This window comes from Stegodyphus dumicola, chromosome 5 (assembly GCF_044657685.1).
Source record: "Stegodyphus dumicola isolate Sdum_Otavi_A_Nest chromosome 5, ASM4465768v1".
In the NCBI taxonomy this organism is placed as follows: domain Eukaryota; kingdom Metazoa; phylum Arthropoda; class Arachnida; order Araneae; family Eresidae; genus Stegodyphus; species Stegodyphus dumicola.
The window spans coordinates 69,725,619-69,750,572 of record NC_140772.1 but is presented as its reverse complement, the minus strand read 5'-3'; the positions used below and the strand labels follow the sequence as shown (position 1 = coordinate 69,750,572).

Sequence of the window (24,954 nt, the reverse complement as noted above, 5' to 3'; positions counted from 1 at the left end):
TTGTTCTGATGAATTTTTGGTAACATCAAATATTTTATTTCACGGTGTCAGTAGGCTTGATACTGTAATATCCAATCAGTAAGTCTTAATATTCCGTCAGTGACACTTAGTAGTGACTTACTGAGTATTCGTATCTTATAATTCGAAATCTTAATTCTTAGTCAGGGAACTTCAGTACTCAGCGAGTCTTAACATTCACTCAACTATTCTTGATACTCCAATAATTTTCTTTTTATTGTTCGAATTAATATATAACTCAAACTTGAAGCACAGTAATTTTTATGTTGGAAATTAAATTTCCTGATTCTATTTGAAAGTAAATCTTAGGTTGCGTTAAAAATCAGTTATATATATATATATATATATTAGCAACGTCTGTTTGCACTGAGTCATTTCGAGAGAAGTCTATGTCATATGATTCTTACGTAATTATGATGATGCAAATGAAACTAAACCAGCCAATAGTAATTTTAGAGCAATAGTAACGGTCAAATCAAAATACTTTGAGAACCAAAACTAACTCAGTTTGACTTAAGATATCCTCCTGAACATTACTAGATAGATTACTAGTGCCAGAAAATGATATTCGCTTTTGCTTTTGGGTAACATTGGGAACTGATATTTCTTGTAATAAACTGAATCTACTGAATTTACTGATTGGATATTACGCACTTGCTTTTCCACGCTTTGGCCTAGCTACACTGCTGTTTGTCTGTTGCTTCTTTCTTGCTAAAAAATTATCAAAAATGTAAGTCAGTTGGAACAGGCACAGTTAATGTGGCGACTTGTGTGTAGCCGCAACATGATGTTGAAAATAAAAAATCTGATGTGTACACCACATGAATTCCTTGTACGGAATATTAAATTATACACATTTTTTCTTGCATTTTATTTAAACTTATTAGATTGAATTAAACCTACTTCGCCGACAGCGCATAAACCACAATAGAATAAATGCATTCTTTAAAATTCACTTTGTTCACCATAGCGACACTCTGGCGCTAGGTTTACTTAACAGTATTATATTTTATTCATATTATAACTCAGAATGCACAAAATGTATATCATTTAAAGAATCATCTAATCGTTGCCACATGTTCTATTCAAATACTATAATAAAGCTAGAACTATGTATAAAAGTAATTAAGCAAACAAAACGAAAAAGAAACAGTTTTTCACAGACGATTGAGTATTTCTCATTTAATTAATTCAGTTCTCACTTCGCGAGAAGGCAAAAATACATAAAAACTCAAAATATCTATATTAAAAATTACGAAGTAAAAAATCTCAAACGCTTATTTCCTGGAAAAAATTCCAGAAAGAATTAAGCATGATTTAATTTTCAATAATAAATGAATGCGTTATCTTTGTTCTTGCGAAGCTAAGTTTCTCTAGATTGGCAACAAATCCACTAGTCTCCTGTTTCAAATGTAAACATCAATGGCCGCCATTAAAAACAGGCTTAGCGGCAATTAAACAACTTTAAAATTGCTGATAATTCTAAAAATATTGCACACAGATTTACTAAAGGCTAAAATCCTTAACCGGAAGATAAAAACAACATAATTCAATCATTTTTAAAGCAAAAAATGCACAATTTACAAACATATAAGAGTAAAGAAACTGAGATCACTGAGCCGGGTAACAGAGTGGATATATATATAAATATATTTATATACGTTTGATGCGGCCGATTGCAACCAAAATACGAGGTGCACAAACTTTTCGCGATTACAATACTTCCTTTTTACTTCGTACAAGGAAGTAAAAGTGAAGATTTAAATCTGCAAAATTCTTGCTCCTGAATTTATTACAACTGAGTGGACAGGACACATGTCCTGTGCGGTAGAATTCCAGTGGAAATGTCATCGCAGTGTCTACAATAACCAACCATCTCTTCAAACTTCCATATGTAACGGAAATTCATAATGTATATCGAGTATCCAAAAGTGCTAACGTTAGTGAAAACGAAGTGTACAGCCATCTCTTAAATGTTTAGGGAAACAAATGTGTTTTACATCATGAAAGTGCGCCTGTGCTTCACAGAAGTATTATCATCGAAATTGTGGCCACGATTGTGAAAGCGAATTAGTTACTTAATGCTTTCATGTTTTAATCGTCAAGATATCTCTTTTTATGGAACCTGGAATTAGCAAGTCAACTACTCAATCGTGCCAAAACAAGTGTATTTAAAGTTAAAATCCATGCTTTCGAAATTTAATATAGCATATGTGGCGATTTAATAAGTGCAACGTAATTCAACAGCAATATAAAAATGTGAAAAAAAATTGAATAATAGAAATGTAGTGTCAGCCTTTCAAAAATAATTCAGCGTTCGTTTATAGTAAAATGACGAATATTTTCCGAGTGTTAACGTTTCAAATCATTCCAGTGCTTTCAAGGTCATCGAACTGCGTACCTTAATATGGCTCTTCTGCGAATAAATTAGGTTGTTCTTCCGCAGTTATAGGATTACATTTACACTTGAAGTTCGTGCCAGAAAATGATATTCGCTTTTGCTTTTGGGTAACATTGGGAACTGATATTTCTTGTAATAAACTGAACATTAAAAATGTAACAATGTGATATGAAAAAATATAATTTAATGATATTAGAAATTTGAATTCTAATAATTTAAAAAAGTAAGTAAAGAATTCTTAGATTTTTAATTATTTTTAGGGAAGGTTATTAAGATAAGTTTTTATATTTTTGAAATATTGTTGAAAATTATGAATAGGAATTTTATAATTATTCTAAAAGTGAAGTTGATGTGAAAAATAAAGTGAAATTAGTTCAGATAAGTAATATGAAATTATGGTAAGTGCATGTTAAAATTTATGGATGATTGTATGTTAAGTATACAGTATATTGAGGGAAGTTCTTAAACAAAAGCCAGCAATTACCTCTATACAGTTGTTCTTTTTACCCTCTTCATGTAAGATAATGTTGGAGGCTCTCATTTCATCACTGTGTGAAATTTTTTTAATATTATTATACTTTTTTCATTGTGGAATGTATTAATGCAGTTCTCAAAGGCCAGTTACCTTATCCATGGAACGGAGGCCTTTTCAAGTAACTGCCTAGGCACCCTGGGCCACCAATGCACTGCTTAGCTCAAGAGGATAGCCCTATTGATGGATGTTTGTTTAGAAGTATTGAGAGGACTTCCAGTTTGGTAAAATCAGGAATTGTAAATGAAAGATAATAGCGGTGAAACCATAATTTCTGAAACTGTAACTCCTATTGTATTTATGGTGTTAAAATATAATTTATCAGTATGGAAATTAATGTCATAAATATTTATGTGCATTACATTTAATTATAAATAATGATTATGTAAAATTTTATTTTGTGATATTCTGTGATAACAAGAACCTTACCTGAAGAATTATGATTATGTGAACTCTCAAACAATAAGACTGTTGAACTGAAATGCTGAAAAATTCAATAGGACTCTAAAAATTAAAAATTTATTTAAAAAAATTATATTTATAAATTATACTTTACAGGATCAAAATTTTGTGATTTATGTTCCCCCCCCATTTGCTAAAAGACTTATCTGTCGCTACGCGTTTTTCTTTTTGAAGGGGGGAATATGTAAGAAAAATAACGAATATGTAAAAGATTAAATTAAATATAATAATGTAAAATAAGATAATTAAATCTAATAATGTAAATTAAATTTAATTACGTAAATTAAATCAAATAATGCAATAATCTAATAATCTAAAATTATGTAAACAAATCTATGTCATATGATTCTTACGTAATTATGATGATGTAAATGAAACTAAACCAGCCAATAATATATATATATATATATATATATATATATATATATACATAAAAGATACTTCCCCCCTCCTTTCCCAGTACTTTCGTGGTTGTATTCGTCAATAAAACGTGCACCGGACAACTGCGCAAGTACTGAAGGATAGCATTTGTACTATAGTTGGCACCAGCATCGACATTTCGCAATAATACGTAACTTGCTTTCAGTTAATTTATAAGGTATTTCTTCCGCCTTCCTACCATGCCTTCGTGGTGTGGTGGTGTGCACGCTGGGCGCGTATTCCAGAAGTTCGTGGTTCGATTCACAGCGAAGGTGTTACTCATTTTTCAAGGTCTCCTGCTTTTGAAATAACCTAATGTCTCTACAAGTGGCATCTGGCGTCCGAATTAAAGGGGTGGTAGATGATGATTCTCGAAACCAGGATTTGACGATTGGGTCCCCTAAAAACCCCAGTCGCCCTTTAAAAGGGGGTATTTAATGTATTTCTCCCGCCTCAATACTATGCCTTCGTGGTGTGGTGGTCTGCACTTTCGGAACGTATTCCAGAGGTCCGTGGTTCGATTCTCGTGGAAGGTGTTTCTCATTTTTCAAACCTCCTGTTTTCGAAATAACCTAATGTCTCTACATATGATGTGTAATAAGTTCCTATAATCTTGTAATAAAAATCAGCTGCCTAAATAATCCCGAATAGTAAATTCAGTAGTGCGGAGAAAACGAATATGACAGTATTAGATTTTCTTCACTACTTAAAAAAGTAAGAATTATGTTAGTACAGATTCGTCTCCTGTATAATTACAAAAATTATCAAGTATTGTTTGAAATTCCAGGAAGATACTGATCAATTAAGGTAAAGTTATATCCATCGCCTGCTCATTTTAGTGAAGAGAGCTAGGCAGGTTTTTTTTTTTTTTTTTTTTTTTTTTTTTTTTTTGGTTGTTTTAAGAATGCGTTTTAAGTGCAAATATTTAAATGTAATTCCTACTTCTTTTCATTCACGCATTATACCTTATTTTCAATTATCTTATATTAGAATAGGTAAAGAGAATGAGAATATGTCCTCACTGAAGCGCAATGCTTCAGTTATACTGTCAAATAAAACAATAAAATAGTAATTGATTCACCTTCGTTTAATATTTATACAATATTATTTATTTATTATTTAACTTCGTTTAATCATATCGACTGGTGTTAAAATGTATATACAAATTTAAAGTTGGATTTAGTCTGCACTTTTAAGTTCTCCCATTTTTATTTCAATGCAATCAACACCGTATTGCATTTCGCGGTCAGCGTCGCGTGGTATTCGCTGAGCAGTGCATATTGTGTATTTTTGCTCGTATTTGGATACATTTAGTGACTGGTTGGGCATGCATCTTGCTTATTATGTGTGAGCGTTTCCTTTTTTGATAAAGAAAATCAGTTTGTATTGCTCTTTTTATGTATAATATGTGTTTTAATTACTTCAATGCTAAGCCTAATTTGGACGAAGTATTGTTCCACCTATCTGCGTTGACGTTTTGCCATGAGTTTTTGAGTTGCATTAAAATAAATGTGTTCTGCACCCCATTTCAAGAATTCACGACTGGGTTTGTTGCACTGGATGTAGTTTAGTTGGTAATGTGGATAGCCCCCGTTGCATTTCTGATGGGTTAAAGCGAGTGAATGTGCCCTGTCTTCGAGGTCTACGTGATTCCATCTTTTAACAAAATAATGCAAACTGCTTATTGCCTGTGATACAGAGGATGCTCGGTTTGGCTAGTAGGCTCTATACATTTATAACCCATCAAGACCATCTGGGGGTTGGATGCCAAGAAACTGGAACGTCATCATTCGCGAGCCACTCTGATTGATGAACTCTGTCACAGATTTCAAGCCACATGGAAAGAGTACCGAGAGAGAGAGAAATATTTTTCAGATCCCTTCTTACTGTGACTGCTTACCACTGCAGAATGAAATTCATTTCGTTGACTATTGTTTAAAGGGTTAACGCTTTTGTGCATTTTTGGTTTTACCTATCCACAAGTTAGAGTTCATGTTTTTCATGGCTTTGGAATAAAATAAACCTTAAGACTTCATTCAAACGAAGGATTTCGATCAGAAGGCTTTGTGGTTTAAGGAATCAAAAAAGTCATTAAATCCTTTCATACTTGTTTAACAGGGGTTTAAACCATTGCCAGTAGAGTGAGGTGTAGCCGCTTATGCGTAAATATGTAGCTGACCCAGCGAAACAGTTGCTCGAATATCAATTCGTGTATGCTTCGCTATAATCGGTCGGTTCTAATACCAAGTTGGCATAAATTTGAAAAGTTAAATCTTCTAGCCAAAACTCTTAAACTAGTGTTGCCTAGCAAAAGAACTCAGCTTATGCCTCTTATACCGAAATGCCATTTTGTAAACGAAGCCTTACTTCAAACATTTGATAAGATTGAGTTTAAACACATAATAATGAAACGTAAAGTGAAATTAATGTATTTTTTAATTGCGAGAGACATTTTCAACAAAAACCTCAGTGCTTTCAAATCATTCTTTCATTTTTTATAGAATAACTGACAGTAGGAACTTATTGCTGGAAAACGACTCGTTAATGGGAAAACAAAAACGAAAACATAAGTTTATATATATGTACCATAACTTTTTATTTAGAAGAAATTAAAGCCAATTTTAAATTATTCCTGGCTTCTGTCATTAGTAGTTATATTTATTTGATCTTCTTTTACTTATTATGTTATGAAAATGCAGAAATATCAAAAAACCTTTTTAAATCATGGCGTTCATTTACGTGTATCGAATTAAACATTACGATTTCATAAAGCAAATATATTTTAAATTACATTTATTTCCTTTCTTATTGATTAAAACATATCATTATAATCATACAAAATGGATAAAAAAGTTACGTCTTTGTTAGTAGTCATTATATTTCCTTTTCCTTAATTTTATAATAATAAATTACTTTTTCATTACCTGGAATAATATAAAATCCATTGTAATTTTTTCAGATTAGGAACATCAGTCGTACTAAATTTTAAGCGAAGAGTGCATTTGGCTAAAGTTGTAAAAATTTCTTGCACGGAAGGAATGGCCTAAAATTTATTACTATTTTCGACTAAGCCAAAGTTTCCGGACTCTCCCAAAATAAGTAATAATTTTCTAATAAATCAACTCCTAACTTAAAGCTGAATTTGGTATGATTTTATCTTAGGCAAGCTTTTAACAAATTAGTACGCTCTCATAATTTACTATTATTAGTTTGTCCGCAACCCGTGACTATAAGTTATCAATAGTTAAGCGTTTGGGGAACGTAATGACCATACCAATAGTAGAATCTCCTATATATCAAGGAAGGTCAGGGTACCACAGACATTATGTGGTTAATACCACATAATGTTGTTGAAAAATGATGCAGGTTTCGAAAATAGAGCACAGCAACGGGATTTAAATAGTTAGTAATAACAGGTCTATCCAAACTACCGGTGATCTGAATAAAAAAGTGACTGGAAGGTGTACCATATGTCATCTATACCATCACGCCAGAAACTGCGCCCTATGTCTATGATGGATGCAAGCTGACGAAGTTCATTCTCCTCATGACTCTATAAGCGGACATTTCCATAATGATACTCTACCCAGAAAAGCGATTGGTTTGAAAAGACGATGCGGTGCAATTCTTGTGCCCCCTGTCGCCATTCATTGCATCACTATCGGTATGCTTGTCTCTTCCGCAGCATCAAAGGTAGCCGCAACAAGTGCTGCCGTGTCAATAGCCAGTAGTGCTGCAGACTTCGTTGAACTGTCTGTGTGTCTCTGAAAACGAGCCAAGTTCCTGACTCCGGGTACATGACATAGTTATACAAGGCCGAGAAGATAAAATGTATGCCCTCTCGAGTTTTATTAGCATGGGGTTTCTAAGATCTTACATAGTGTTCAATAACCTAATAAATTGTCTTCTGGGGTGAAAATTAAAACACTGAAAGACTTTCCTTGAGAAGATCAGGAAAGTGACCTCTGGTGACGTTTAAATATTTAATATGACCCACTGCGGATCCATCAGTCATAGGATCCCGACCAATACGAGCAACAATATCGTAAGAACGATAAACTGCAGTCCCGATAAGCCCTTACCTCACGCAGTCGAATTCCGACATGTGCTGGTAACCGCTTCTTACACTAGGCATAACAAACTTCGCCAAAGAACCAACATTCGAATGAGATTTTGAAAGAAGAAATACGCTGACTAGTATTCTTATTTATATAGAATATAAATGGCATCTTACTCATAACTGCCTAATGCGCTAGACTGCTTATAATGTTCCAACCTGTAATGTATAGCTAAATGTGTGGAGCCTTGAGAAATGGTAAGCGAATAATCGCTATAGTGCCGCAGAGAGAAACGTAAACTACAGAATGTTTAATTACCCTTTATTCCTCAAAATAAAGTTCACAATTGGCCCTTTCTCAGGATGTACGTAAAAGCCTTCACATGGGCTTGAACTCTAGAATACTAAGCAATAAAACTTAACTAAACATAACTAAAAAGATAAAGCCGAAGCTATCAAAATTCTATAGGAGTTGGCCCCTTAAACGCAAACTTAACGGCGAAGCTATTAAGTGCCTGAAATACGGCCGAGCGTAGAAATAGCTTTGAGAGAGTGTAGCCAAAAGGACAACGCGCGCTAGTCAGAATTTCTGTCTTTTTAACGAAGTCAGTGGAACTTCGACTTTAAATACCGCTCTTCCTTCATTTGCATTTAACCGCGATTCTAAAAACACTCTGGACAGAAATCCGAAAATTTGTAAGCTGAAATTAGAATGGATAGTAAAGTAACAGATAACTGTTAACAACTTAGGATAAACCTTACGTACATTTAGATATTCCAACAAGAAGTAACTTTTATAGAAATGTGACGTTTGTTGCACGTCGCCTTTATAGGGCAACAATTTTAATGGTCAGTAAGTAATGGAAATGACAATTGAGGAACCTTAGCTGCATTCTCGGGATGCATGAAACCCCCCAAATACGTCAAATCGATGGTCATAAATAAAATATAAAGGAACCCAGCGACCAATGGTAAAAAATAGTATTAAGCAAAATTCAAATTTTTCTGATAACAAGATATTATTCTTGACACACCTGACTGCAACAGGCTTCGACACAGAATGCTTAGTTAATCACTTGAAAATAAAATACCTTCCAAATTTCCTGAGCAATTAATGCAATTATATTCATAATGGAGGCTCGTAGTCACCTGACTGCAACAGGATAAGACATATAATGCTTAGTCAATTACGTCAAAATAAAATACCATTCTGGACGTTTTTAACATTTAATGCAGTTATATGTACAAATTATGGACACTTGCCATAATATAAAGCTTCACTTGTTGAGAATAAGCCTGGTGCGCTTTTCTCTAACTTGAAACGATTTGGAACTCGAACAACGTAAATGTAAACACTGGGGAAGTGTTACTCATTTTCTGAATGCTACACAAAGTGAAAAACTCCCTTATTTACGCGCGCCCACCAGCGGCCGAGCGGTAAAGACGCTGAACACTGGTAGTTCGGTCTGAGGTTCGAATCCCGCGAACGGGCTGGCTGCATGGGCGTTTTCGTGGTTTTCCCCATGTGTAACGTGTATACGAGCCAGTTTCCCTTAGAAAGTCCTCCACGAAAGGCACCCCTCCCTTTAGGCAGATAGCCCTCGTGTGCTTTGCCATAATTAAATACACCAACCCTTATTTACGCAGCGGATTTCATTTCCAACGTTATTTCACAAGCTAAAACTCACTCACGTAACGAAACGCTGAAAACTTAACTTTAGACCGAAGTAATACTCGAGCGCGCTCTTTTCGAACCCAGATCCGACAAATCATTCTTTATAAACATAAGTAACCGATGTAGAGGACAAGCGTATTCTCGCCAGCACGCGAGAGGCGAAACAGAAAGCATTTGAGTTATTTTTATCTCTTAAAAATCAGATGAAAATAAATCAAATAATATTAAAATATACTGTTATCAAATATAACTCCTAATAAGTATTATATAATATTTTACTTTTCTAAAAATTCACTTCAACTTTTGCTGTTAGCTTCCATCATTTCCTTCGTAAAATATTACCTAATCTTCCTTTCTCTTATCTACCGAAATAAGAGTAAAAACCATTATTTTTAAGGACTGAAAACTCTAATCACCTGGAGCAGTGATGCTACACGTATGCTGTTAGAGCACTGATGCCAGCAAAATAAATTATTCTTATTTCTAAAATTCTTTGCACAATACTGTTACGCGCACACGGCTTTGTAATATAGGTTGAATGCACCGAGAACTGATGGCAGCTAGATAAAATTTATTTTCCCGAAAGAAACGCTTCTAAAATTATCCACAAAAATACTCGTACAGCTGCTCTATGTAACACAGAATAAAATCAGTAGTTATGCTTCAAACTATTAAGAACGTTAAACACAGCGAAATGCAAAGCGCATCTAAAAGGCGAAGCGCAGATTACTCTTAGGTACGTTCGACCTGCAATATTCAACGCAAAATCTAATCAAACCACATTTGTTTAGGAGCAGCACGATAGGGGAGGGCAAAGGACTTGCTGAAGGCTCGATAACGTCGTTTCTTGCATGCTGTTTAAATGTTTCCTTACCTCTTCTTGTTTAGCAATCTGTAGACGTCTTAGACTTTCTCGAGTATGGTGGACGATCTCGAGTATCAATTATGTGCTGAGCCAAACTGTTCGACCTACGTCAAAAGATGCGAGGGAGGAAACATCTTGAAATTCTTGAATGGACGTTCGGCTGCACTCACCAATTCTGCGCTTAACTCTGCATTCTGCAATATCTCCTATATTAGGCTCTCCAAAATTACGACAAGTGGTAGACTATTGGTTCGTTTAATGCAAGTCACTGGAGTACATCCTACAATCACTTCGCCTTTCCTAATAAATTTCGCTTTATCACTTACGTTGGCAAATCTTACCAGGATGACGGCCATCGATACATTGACGTTTGCTGAGGCTATTAGTACTCCTTTAGGTCTGATAGAGAATTGTTATCTTATTATTTCTCAATTATACCGTATCGAAAATTTCTATATTCAGTTGTGGGTCCAAGAAGTAAAAATTCCGTTTTAGTTAGTACTGCATTGTCATCTTGAGCTAAGATTTGGTGGACGGATTTAGCTCCTTCATTTTTTAATGCCAAACAGACTTATGTCTTTAGAGGCAGAATGTAGTTCTGTTGTGTATTAATTCACAGTGCATAATGAATTAAATATTTGTGCACTAGTTCTAAATAAGTTTAGTTTTTTTATGATTTAAATACAATTCTCTATTCAATGCGCTACATTTCCTAAAAAGCTATCGGAAAGGATTTGTAAAACTGAAAAGCATACGATTTTCTTTCCCAGGCTAGTACTCTTTTCCGATCTATATGGCCAAGCTGCCTTTTCGGACAGCTGCGTCTCCCACTCCCTTTACATTGTTTCGCTCGTGGGATGCAAGAAATTTTCGACTTCTTCTGAAGTGGAAATTTTTTCTGATTTGATTGTTACTGCCGTTGTCGAAGCTGTGATAGAAATATGGTTAAAAACATTCATTCAATTTTTGCGTCAGAACAGGGTATGTTACATTTAAAAAGGGATCAGAATGTCCCTTTAAATTTAGCTGCAATCTTGTTGCTCGTAAATTTAGCTCTTTTCTCGTTGGTTAGGGAGAGTTTAAGAAATGTATTTCAATGAGTAGCTATTAATTTACATCTAATTCGAACCATTGGTGAATTTAAAGCAAGTTGTCATTTTAGAGAAGCCGAGTTTTTAAAAGTGTTTACACTAGAGGCACGAAAATATTTTCACCTTGTTGAAAATAACAAGAAAAAGGTGGGGAGAAGAAGAGAAAAGGCCTCAACCGTTCCCGGAGGCCGTCAGGCTGGCCATAGTCTTGAAGTCCACTTTTCCCTGCAAAAAGGAATTTGATGTCAACGTTTCTTCGCAACCAACCCGGTCAGGGGACAGTCAGTTGCATGAGAATAATTACAGAGTGGCAGTGTTCTCGTAACCAAAAATATAAAATTTCGTAATATACCTCAGGGATTTTAACTGATTCCTTTAAAATAATCTAAGAGGTAAGCACCATGTTTTCTGATACTTCAATTCTAGGTATAATTCGCAGAATAGCTAGTAGAATGTCAGAGGTGAAGGATGCTTTGACACCCCATTGATAAAATGCTCTTTTTGATTTCTGTCTTCGGGGAAATTTTTAGTACAAATGCTTTCGTTATACAAAATAATTCTAATTTCCGCATTTGTGTGTTATTGTGTATGGTATTTCTTTTGGAATTTTTGCACAATTTTCGATTTAACATTTCTGAGTACTTTGATGTATTTCCCTGTTCTTATTATGTTTTTGTCTTGGGTAGTATATTTTAATGTATATTATTAATGCACTGTTGAAGTTTCACACTAACCTATTATGAATTAAATTTCCGGTAATTTTTTATATTTGTTACACCAGCTCAACAGCCTGCCTGTTTATGTTACCGAGGATTTGAAATTCGCTGCTATGTGATTATAATATCTTCAATTTATGCACCTTAGAATATTTTCAGTATTACTTATTGCTGACCCCCTCGAAATGTTATTTTTCGATGAGATTGGATCCCCAAATTCGAGTATCCTAACACACCGCTGATGCACCTCTGTTATCTCACAATTTAAGAACACGTACTGTCAACAGTACAGAACGAACTTTTATGAATTACCATTACTTAACTTGCTAATAATATTTCTCAGTAGATCTATAACTTCACATACGTTAACAAGATCTGCACAGCAAAAATTAGAATAATGTATTTTTGAAAAATTCAAATGAAACGTATGATATTTTATCAGAATATCGTCGTTTCGATTTTAAACTGAGATAATTATTTGGAAAAAATAAAGAAAGAAATGAAGAAATGAATTAGAAAATGAATAAGTATGAATATTCGATAATATTAATAAATACAGCTTTAACTTTAAAATCGTCATTTACAGCACTCATAATAATATGATTAAAAAAAGATACAAAAAGAGAAACTTACTTCTCCTTCGCTGGAACCATTTTTCCTATGAATGTTGGCCTCACACAAAGTTATAGGGAGAAATTCGTACACAGCCTCGAATCCGAAGTCATTGAAATCATCGAAGGGTGACATATTGCTCACAGTGAAAGTGACTTTTACGTAGCTAGTCACCGACTCAATTACTAGAGGTCTTCTTGGTTCAGATCTCAAATCGCAGAAACACGCGAGAGATGACTGGACATTCCCTGTAGTACGTTCTACAACGTGTATAATTGCTGTCCGAGTAGTAGACCTCACAGTCTTTAGAAGACGACACGTATGCCTTTGCACAACAGGGTCATAATGATGTTCACAGTTTGAAGAACGTAGACGTATATCCGTAAACGTTAACACAATTCTCTCTGTAGGTAACCCCAAAAATTCGTAAGAACAAGACACATTTTCATTCCCACCTCGTCCAAAGAAGAATACATTCTTAGGAGAAGATACAGTACCAATATGGTTGTTCCTGCTATCAAATCGCCTGTTACATGGTCCACGAGTGTTGCTAATTGGAGAGCCATGTTGCCTCATGTCCACGAATTCATAACGGAGAGTAAATGAACTGCTAGAGGTGGATAATTCGGGAGTGGTGTAAACATTGTGCCTGAAAATTAATCCCGGCCCGCGGGACAAATAACTCTCATCGGGAACCTTGCATGGACGGACTGGGACGTAATCGGGGTTGTCAGCTGCACGAGCGCACACTTTAGGAAAGGTCTTCTCACAAAAGCGGTATGATGGCTCATCTGTTTTTCTTTCAGAAGTCTGTCTGTCGCCAGTTTCCTCTTCGAGATTCCCCGTGACCAAAAGTGCCGCAGCATCTCTCTTTCGAGAGCTACCTGGCTCGTAAACTTCCAGTTTTCCCACTTCACAAGTTTCGCGCCTGGACCACGGGTGCCGATCTTCGACAAAATATGATAAAAAGTAGAACCAAATCCTATCATGAGAACTAGCTCCTTGAAGACGAAAGGAACACGTCGTGTTTCGGGGAATGGTATGACGGGGATTATATACAAGTCCATGTCGGCGTTTTGAACCATCAATGATAAATTCACAACGTCCATTATGAGCTCTGAAGTTGGAGGCTTCCGTAAATCGCACTTCTACATTAATTTCAGCATAGGAATTGTGCATAACTTGATTAGGGGCACTGTAAAGTTGCACCAACACCTCTGGACCGCTGGACACTATCTAAAATTTACAAGAAACTTCCATTACATGTATTATACATATATATCATAATTCTATGTATTATTTGCTTTTAAGCTTTATATTGCAAGTACTGTGATTCAGATTTATGTATTTATTTTGTTCTAAACAACTGCAATAACAGCATGGACGAATAAGCAATAAAATCTATTTATTAAAGTGCATTATCAGAAATATAAACCATGATCCTTATAAATTTATAAATTTGTTAAGGGTGTCTCATGCTTTTATTACCCTTAATATAAAATTATTGAGGAATTCTGTGAAAAGAAACATTTATTGTTCCCATTAAACTATATTATAAATTAATTTTTCTACTTTTTTGTTCATTAATTATTCTATAAGTTATAACAATTGCTTATTTAAAAAAAAAAAACTTTTTCTTAAATATTTTTAATATTTTTGGTATTTTTGGTCTCAGTGAGGTTATAAATAAAAAAATATTCAAATAAAATAATTTTTCAGCAGTGACTAATCGCTCTCTTGCTTCTGGCAATTCTGTTACGTGACATGGACTAAAAATGCAACGATTGTTTAAAAAATTAGAAATTATATCATAAATTTCATATGAACTTCATTTAAAATGTCTTACATTAGTTTCCGGACACCTCTGTTTTCCGCTTGCAAATATCAGTTACTAAACTTTCAAGAATTTCGTTTTTGCACGATGACCTTCAAAGGTACAGGAAGGTCATTTCCTATATAAGATTTCTCAAAACCCACCCTATGAGGTCCATACCTTCTATATGCATACATTTTACTCCAATTTAACGAAATATAAAAATCATTTATTGCCACTCAGCAAAACTTAATATATTTCTCTTTCGAATTTAATAAACAAACTGAGCGACCTAAAAGAAGCGTGTTGCCACTACAAAAATTTCAATATTTTAAGTGTGTTAGTGTTCAGCAAAACTGTTTATTCAACCCCAACCTTTGTTCTCCAAATTTATTCAGTTATTAAGTGACAAATTAAGCGATTTAAAACAATAAATGCAAATTTATTTCAGTTATTATTAATTACTAGCTGAAAGCTAATTAACACTAGTTAGATTCATTAAAATTATATCAATAAATGCATCATATTTTTTTACACAACTTTCTAGAAGATTGTTGAACTATTAAAGCAGAATTTAAGTGTGTTCTCTATCAGTTTTGCGAATATTTCGAAAACGGGTAAGAAATCGGCCAAAATTGATGAAGATTTTCCAAGAAAAGACAAACCAATAACAAAGCAAGCAGTCATCTGTTCTTATTAAAACCGTTACACAGCGCCTTTCTAGTTACAGTCTAGAAAGTATGGAACCGTTTGAGCAGAATATGAATGAGCTGTTTATCAGCTTTTCTCGAATACTTCGAAATCCAGAAGTCGGCAAAAAGTATCTCTATCCACCTATCCCTCTTTCTATTTTGTATTAGTCTATTCTCTATCTATTTTGAATTATTATCGTCATTAAAATGATAAATAGTTAAATTTTGAACAGAACTGGTAGTTAATTTATTATGTTTTCCGATGTTCATTTTAGATACGAAGATTCTGATATGTTTCGTTAGACAAGAATTATTCCGAATGCAGACGATAGTTCTTAGAGTTGTATTTTTTTGTAAAACAAATGAATATGACAATAAACATGGTGTTCCTATACAGAACAGCAGAACTTTTGATAGCCCGAATTAATATGTGAGTAAATAATTGGCAATAATTAATAATAAATTATTTCATTACAACCATTATTCTGAGGGTATTTATTTTGTAACAAGAAAGTGTTGAAACAGAGAAAAAAATAAGATATTAGGAAAAAACGTTGCAGTGTATAGTACAAGATATATTCAAATAAATTTCAAAAATACAAGTATCCGAAACAAATATAAGCTACTGCAAAATAATTTTTCCATTTCTATTGTCTTAGTCGTTTACAAGGCTGATGCGGCACAGCAGACTTCTGCTGACACATTAAATATTTCTTGGTGATTGGAATGACAGTGACACCTCAGATTCCGTGGACCAGTCTAGTTAGAACTAAGTGGGATTCGTATCTGATCGAAGAAGATCTAGATCTGTAAGTTTAAAAACACATACTTAACATGTACTATAGACGTTTTTCTATAATCTCTTTTTTTTTTTTAATTCGGTGGCGGCATCCTCTTGGAATTGAAAATTCAAGGTTGCTGGAAATATTTCAGATTTGTTTGCAAGTTATTTGTAAATACAACAGCACAGAGACAAAATATAAACCTATGCACAACTGAAAATTCGGTTTTGAAAGCATTTTCTCATCAAAAATTATCTGTAAAATATAAATTATCTGTGAAATATAAGCTACTACTTCTCATGAGCATCCACAGTACTCTGTACTGTAGATGATCATGAAAAGTAGCTCTCTCAATAGAATCAATTTTAATCTATATCGTATTAGAAAATGCATATGCTCTGTACGCTAATATGCTGTGCATTAGTGAGTGATATGTAGAAAATGAAATTATTCCTTGATTGTTAACGTAAAAAACGCTATATCTAATTTTAATGCATTTTGCGCTCGTTCATTTAAATTGTGGACTTTCTTTTTAATAAAATAAAAGCAAGTGGTGTTTGCTTTTGGTAACAATAAACGTGTTTAAATAAGGCTACATTTTTTATTGATAAAGTAAAAAAAAATACTTACATAATTTATTTCAAATCTTGCACAAAATTTGATAGTTCAGAGAATTTCATTAGTAATTCTTCTAAATATTCATGAAAATTACATTTACAGATTGTCTGATTTATACTTATATTTGACAAGAAATTGATTCCGTCTGTTCCAAAGCAAAATAGGTTTTCTAGCTCTATAAAGTCTGATATATTCTTACTGATATATCCTTGAGTGTCTTAAAAAATTAAAATGACTGTAATTTCTAAATGAAACAAATCTTAAAAAATTGAATTAGGGATTTTAATTAATGGATATTATTTTGTTTCTAAAGACCATCATTAAAATACAGTTCTTATTATCATACAAGTTGATTTCCAGCAACAAACGTAATTGCTTCAATTAAAAAGAATTTATACATTTTCAAATAAGTTCTATTTACTTTTATTCCCTGGATGCTTGGTGAAATTTAAGGAGATATTTTAGTATTACATTTATAAAACTATTTGTTAAATAAAGGAATACAAGACAGAAAATAAGAAGTCATATCTGCATGATGTAGCATTAATATTAAACTGATCACAATAAATTTTAAAACAATGCTCACACCGTATTTTCATTTTATATCGCACGTTGTTATTGAAGTTAGTCTTTTTTTTTTCGTTAATTTAAAAATTCCAATAATAATGTATATTTATTATCTACTTAATCAAATTATAACAGTCTATAGCTATACATTTATTAACTGCCTGATTTGTTCTCAATATCCAATTTAACAACGCCTAAAATGTATGAAAGGAATAAGGGATTACAATTTGAATGCTATACACTTGGAACAAATAAACGGAGTACTATCTAATTGCAAAATAAATACATTTTTATGAAAAAGTTTTAGAATGTTTGCTTTCCAAAATTTCAGCGTTAGACAGTTTAATTTTAAACATATTAATTATATAATTATATAATTTAGAATTATTAAAATTAAGTTATAACTTAATAATTCTAATGGAACATTCTTGGGAACACCGAATTTTAATACAAGTTCATGTATGTTGCATGTATGTCATTTGTTGCCATTTTCAGAGCATATATTTTTACTAATCTAATTTTGCTTTAAGTGATTTTTTAGTCAAGAAAATGTGTTCACTTCGGTGTTGCACGAGCTCTATTCTGTATGATCTATTGGCATATGGCGATACGTTTGGATGTAAGTATCCGTTCTAGCCTTTACCGTTTATGAATATTTGGTCCATTTTATAGAAACCTTTCTAATATGAACTTCCACAGTCCTAGATTATTTTAGTTATATGTATCATGCCCTTGTCTAAGAAAGCATTGTTATAGGCAAATGAAGTAGTTTTATTTAATTATGATTCCACAAAGACTAGTCGCTCTGAGAATGGTCATCTTAAAAATGCAGTTGTAACAAACCCTAGACAGTCTTCCAAACCGTAGATGGGAACCAGGCTCATAAGAAGTACTACAACTGCGTGAACATTACAGAAGACTGTTCTAAGATGCGTCTCTGTTAGAGAGATGGGAAGCTCCTAAACAGGTGGAGATTTTGTCTCCGAGGGACAGGTCTGACGCATGTCATCATGGACCGATTCTGTGGTTTCTGAATGTGTCATTAACTCTAAAATTTATTAATATTTTTAAATATGTGTAAATTAATCAATTCTATTTATGCCTATGCGTTGTGACACTAAGGAATAAAATTTCGATGCGCCATTTCGGCTGTCTTCCTAGTGTCTGGAATATTCAAGACGTACACAATCTACATTCTCATGGAGAATAATGAGCTTTTGGTGGTAAAGTGTTGTAAAAGCTCTATCTTATTGAAATATGGATTCTTATTCCTCCAGTGTCACCAGTTCTGTTGTTGACATAACGAATTATTAGGAACTGAGCTTCATCTGTTCACATAATTTTGTCCTATGATTATTCATTCAGATTTGTGGAACTACAGGACTATCGACTTCCCTGTTCTTGAATAACTGATAAATCTGCATACTACAGGTAAAACACTGATTTTATTAGTCTCTGGATATATAGATTTATAAGTCCTTAGATATATAATTGGATGTACATAACAGCAATGGCACCGTTTTCGTTGAAGCTTATATTATTTCTAGGATGTGTGCATTTCGTCGATCGTAGCAATACATTTCTTCTAGCTCAGCTTTATTTGCATAAATACTTCAAAGACTTAATTTTAATTAGAAGATTATGGAAGCAGCTTAAAATGAACCTATTTTGCGACCTTAAAACTCACTGTGCAATCGCCGTTTCAGTATGAATTTTCTCTAACCTAAATTATTTACATTTCTTCCGTTATTTTCGTAAACTCTTATTGTAATAAACAAAGAAGCTCAGAAGATTGTTCTATCAGAACATTTCTTTAAATAATATGTTATTATAGATCAGTGAAATGTCTAAATGAACACTAATGCATGTAGTGTAACTTAGGCCACCTAATATGAGCAAAAATCATCCTTTATTATTTGACATAAATTACATGGAAATGTTAAAGCAAATTACTGCAAAAATATAAACAAATGTAAGTGCATTATCTCACTTTACTTTTATTAAACCAAAAGAAAAAGCAAGAATCAGGATTTTCAGCGTTCAAAAACTATCTAAAATAAAGCGAAAGAAAAAAAAAGAAAGAAAGAAAAAATGCGAGTAAGAATAATATCTGAAGTGCACAAATACATGTAATAAATTAAATTATTATATTTTATAGTTAATAAGCAATTTTTCCATAATACCTTACAATTAAATTTCTGTAATGTGGCCTCCATTTCTTTAACTATCACTGCTTTTTTACCTTGTCATTATTGTCTATTATCACTGCTTTTTTACCTTGTCATTATTGTCTATTATCACTGCTTTTTTACCTTGTCATTATTGTCTTCATTGTCATTGTCATTATCATTTGAAATTAATTATTATTGCTAGCTTCATATTCTTATTTAGTCAGTTTCTATTGTTGTTAAAATTACTATAGCTTTGTTAATAAAACCACAGACATAAATTATATCAGTATTTCAAGCAGCCAGTTACTAACAGATAAAACAATTATGCTTTCATATTAAAATGCTTACTTCTGGAAGTGTTCCAGCTCCGCAGAACTCAATTAAGAGGGGAGATGATGTGCTGGGACCATCAAATATTCGGATAACATCACTATAGCACTCCTCAGTTAACGAGACATGAGGGAAAGACAAAGGACTAGACCTTCCGGTGTAAAGAGATATCTTATATTCATTGTCCTGAGCCAAAACTATGTTGGCGTGCTTACCATGAGGTACATAATCTTGTCGAACCCAGAAATGGCAGGTAATATTTCTCAGGTAAAACCCTGGGAAATTCGGTGACCGTATAGCGCAACGTCTACGATCGCAGTCCATCAAAACTCTGTCGCAGAACGTATTCCTCACCTTAGATCCATAATAATAGTTGCTGTTGCTTGGAGGAACGGGACTTTTAGAGGCTGAAGGATGTTGCTGCTGCTCTTGTAGATGATGTGTAGATTGCTGAGCACTGACACTACCTTGATTAGACGTATCCTTTGGAAGATACTTGTAAGTCAAATATACACTGAAGGAAAATGGATGCAGAACTGCACGTCCAGGTATGACTACACGTAATGTTACGTTATTTCCTTCAGTGTAGAATGTGGCACTTTTACCAATCATATCTCCGCAAAGACGCCCAAACTCAGGACTGCCTCTCGAAATATCGAAGAGGGAAGACAGCTGTTCGGTGGGTTCTTTCAGGGCTTGTATGAGCTGGTCAAAACCTCTGGTTTGCTGGCTGAGAAGTGCATTCGTCACAGCTGGCGGTTCCAGGATTTGCAAATAGCCTTTCAGACAAACTGGTGAGAGATTACTGAAAAAATATAATAAACATACAAATCATACATAACACTTTTCATATCTTATAATAAATTTTGGGCGTTAAAAATACTAAACGAGTAAAATAAAAGTTCATTGGAAAAATACGTCTAGAGTAGTAATGTGAAATTCAAGTTCAATTCTACAAGTTGTGAAATTATTTTTCAGCTTATATCTGCACAAGAGTTTGCCATTATTCAAAACTGAACTAACATGCTTAACTCACTCAGCCTATATATTTTCTTGGGAAGAGATATTTGGATACTACATAGGCTGTAAAGATAAAACATTATCTGTTTGAATTAAAATTAACGTTGTTAGCTGGAAATGCAATTTTGACATTTATAACAAAATTCATACTGCAAATTTAGTTTATTTTGCCTTAAAAATATTTTAAGTCAGAGAAGATTGTGGAAAACCGTGATATAATGTATTAAAACTAACATCATATTGAAAAGTGCATAATTAATCACTTAGTTTAGATACGTATTCATCTTCTTTTTGTTGATATAAAATATATACTATATATATATATATATAAGTTTCGTGTACAGTCTCGATTTTCTGTTTTGACGAAACGCGATATGGAATTAGCTGGATTCAAAAACCATTATGCATTTCCCCTGAAGAGTCAATAATGAGATTCGAATTAGGCTAAATTACCATTTACCGCTTTTTATGTCTTATTTATTTTTGCTTATGTCTTATATAACCATTTTATTTCTATTAAAGTGAGCTGAATGAAAATCTTACAAGTAAATGCAGTTCAGGAGTTCAAAAAACAACAGAGAATTGTAAAAATGTTAAGAAAAAAGTAAAAAAAAGTAAAGGAGAGCAATCACCCTTTCAAAGTGGTTTCGAAGAAGCGAAAGCTGGAACTGTATGGAAAATACATCACCAATGTTCAATTTCGTTTGTTCGACAACGTATTCAAAATATTCTAAAATAAAATCCGGGACCTACCCCATACTCCAAAAGAAATATTCCTGATAGGAGTCTTTTAACTTCCTGGAGATTTTTCATATTTTCATAAGTGATAAAAGTTTGAATATCATAAAGAAATGTACAGAAGTGGAAGCAAGATCGAAGCTAAATAATGAAACTTGGAGCACTTCTCTTGATGAACTGGATTTCTTTATTGCAATATTATATGTTTTAGAAGCTTTCGCTGAAAAGGGGTCTCCGTCACTAGCCTTTGGTCAAAAACCTGGGGCCACAATTTTTCCGTTCCGCAATGAGCCGGAACAAAGTTTTAGAAATCATCCAATATATGCGTTTTAACTTGAAAATTTCAAGATCAGAAAGATTGAAAGGTGATAAATTTGCACTAATATTAGATGCTTGGAATATTTTCACAGAAAACCGTTTCATGTGTTACAAACCAGGAGAAAGCATTACTGTAGATGAGCAGCTTTTCCAGTCAAACACAGACTAGAATTTCGCAATATATTCCAAATAAACCGGATAAATTTTGCATCAAATTTTGGTTGGCTGTAGATGTGAGCTCAAAGTACGTAATCAACGCATTTCATATTTAGGAAAAGATGATTTCAAATTATATGATCTAAGTGTTGGCAAAATTGCTGCTTTTCCGTTAGTAAAGCCTTAGTTGAAGACAGGGCGAACTACAACAAGTGATAGCTGTTTTAAATCTCTAAAACTTGTAAGAAAACCTAAAAGAAAATGGTTTGAGCTATGTCGAAACAGTCAATAGAGCGAAAATAGAGGTTCCAAATTCCTTGAAGAAAATGAAAAAAGAATTATATTCAACGACCTACATACCACACAATACCACCATTCTTGCTTCCTACCAATGTAAAAAACACAAAAATTTACTTTTTCTTAGCACATTGCCTTCTTCATTAGAAGTTAGAAAATTAGAATGAAACTGCTGAAATAATAAATTTCTACAACTCCAACAAAACTTGGAGTCGAAGTTGTATATCACATGGCAAGGAAATATTCCATGAAATCTGCATCAAGGCGTTGGCCAATGCATGTTTTTTTCAGTATTTTAGATCTAGCGGTGATCAATACATGGGTAGTTTTTAAAGAGACAACAGGTTCTAATCTGAGCAGAAGAGACGGTATTCCAAAATTAGCGGAGAAGCTAAGAGAGAAATATATTGCAAAAGAGCCAAAAGTTATCCACGGATTATCCAAGAAGTTTCGAAGAAAGGAAAACATTGCCAGATAAAGCATTGCAAAGAAAATAAAACTAATACTGTTTGTGACAAATGTTCAAAATTTTTGTCTGGATTGTGTACAGAAAATAAAGGAACAAATACTATAGTTGTAGAGAATTTAGATATTTTGGAAGCAGGAAAGAGGAAAAATGAGCTAACGCTTTCGCCGGGAATATTTGTCATGAAACACTTTATTTTCTGCATGTATCTCCAACACAAATTAAAAATAACATCACTGAAGTCCATGGGTCAGCTATGACCCATCCCGGTAGTTCTAGATACATAAGAAATGCGGTACTTGTAGTGTTAACGTGATACTGGGTACAATTTCCTGTTATTCAGGAGCAAAAGTGAATTTAAATTTTTACATTTGCCTTGCACACCAAGTTTGAAATTCTTACAAATGAAATGCAAAAAAATGTCTTGAAAAAATTTCCACATAAACACGTTTCTTTTCGCTTCTTAAAAAATAAATAAGTTGTTATGTTTTCTATATTCAGTATGCTTAATCTTCCTTGAAATAACTCAAAATTCATATAAGCTAAATTTTGAGATGCAGAGAAGCCGAATTATTTGTATGAAAAATTATCTGAATATCTGAAAGTAAGCTGCAAGGAAAAAAAATAACATACCTGTCCAGTTCAAGGGCGCCTATCTGGAAGGACAAAAATGTCAGTTGAACAACATCTCCAAACTCTCCACCAGCCGCAACAAATGTCATACTGCACACATAAGGAAGGGATCTTTGAAATGGCGTCGTCATACGAAGAGGAGTTTTTATATTGACTTCCGCATAAAATGTTCGATTACAATCTAATGAAAATAAAAGAGATTTTAATTATTAGAGACAAACAAATTTACTGTAATGCTCAGTAGACATATAAGAAATAAACTTGGTTATTAAATCGTTTTTGTTCTTTTATTTTTTGTGATATCGTAACTTAAAACTTTATTGTCGCACTTTTTTGTCTGCCACCTTCAGAAAATCGTAAGTGAATAGACACAAAATTTGCTTTAAAAGAAGTGTATTTGCTTACAACCTTTAAAGAAATAATGAAAATAAAAAAATAAACTGCAAGCATATAAATATAAGAGAGAAGATCGAAAAGTAAAGCTCAATTCTATTTTCCTTCGGGTTAGGGAACAGAGTTTCCTCTAAGGACCTGTTTTAACTTTTTACCTTGACGATATAAAAAATAACTGCAGCTTAAAAATGTGACTTTTGTTAGCACCGTTTAAACTGAAAACTGCCGATCTGAGTCTGTCTTTTGAGTGCTGTGGGACCCTCAATCAAGCAATGTCGAAACCTCAAACAACAGTTCTTAAAAACATGATGAAACTTTAAGGTGATGATTAAGTTTGACTCCAGAATCATCTCCAGACGATACATCGTTCGATTTTTTTAAAGTCCGTTACTACATATCAGAAAACTGCCTTTTATGAACATATATACACTGAAAACAGTATTATCTTAGCCGACATCTTAGAGGTTTTTCTAAAATGTTCAAAAAAATATGATGTATGAAAGAAAATTCGCTCTGCATATGTTTTGTTGTGAGTAGCTATTATGTATTTAGATACTCAAAATTATCTATTATAGTTTTATAGATTTTGAGTATATTATCTATTATACATATATATTATCTATTATAAATATATATTATCTATTATACATATATATTATCTATTATACATATATATTGAGATATATTATCTATTATAGATTTTGAGTATCTATTATAGTTTTGTTTTGAGTATCGATTTCGGAGGTAAAAGAACAGTGTGCTTAATTTTTTAAGCCTCCATCGCAAAGCAATTTTAGTTCAACACATTTTATTCAGATTTTAAGAGAAAAGTTTGATTTCCGTAAACTGAATTACTTTAAAAACATTTCGCTCATCACTGCCACAATAAGCATTTGGAATGTCTTCATGGACTAACAAACACTCTATAAGTTTTCAGGCAAACGCTGTGATTAAATTTCGATAAATTAATTTTCTTATTCTATATATATCCTTTTTTCTATGCGTTATATACTATCAGATTACATTATAGTATAAAATGTGAATTTAGATTTTTAGGCTTGAATATAAATAGAGTTTGATTAAAATGAATTTAATTAGAAAGTTTTTTTCT

The 24,954-nt window shown here is 33.1% G+C and overlaps 1 protein-coding gene across 1 annotated transcript in view; it reads right to left on the bottom strand.

Moving 5' to 3' along the window:
- Window positions 1-24,954, bottom strand: part of LOC118183772 (uncharacterized) — a 514,823-nt gene that overhangs the window by 31,743 nt on the left and 458,126 nt on the right. The window contains exons 5-7 of the mRNA XM_085816747.1: window positions 23,451-23,631; window positions 19,841-20,627; window positions 12,871-14,085 (exon numbers count right to left, since the gene is read on the bottom strand). Coding sequence (XP_085672873.1) covers window positions 12,871-14,085; window positions 19,841-20,627; window positions 23,451-23,631 — 2,183 coding nt within the window. The remainder of the gene's footprint in view (window positions 1-12,870; window positions 14,086-19,840; window positions 20,628-23,450; window positions 23,632-24,954) is intronic.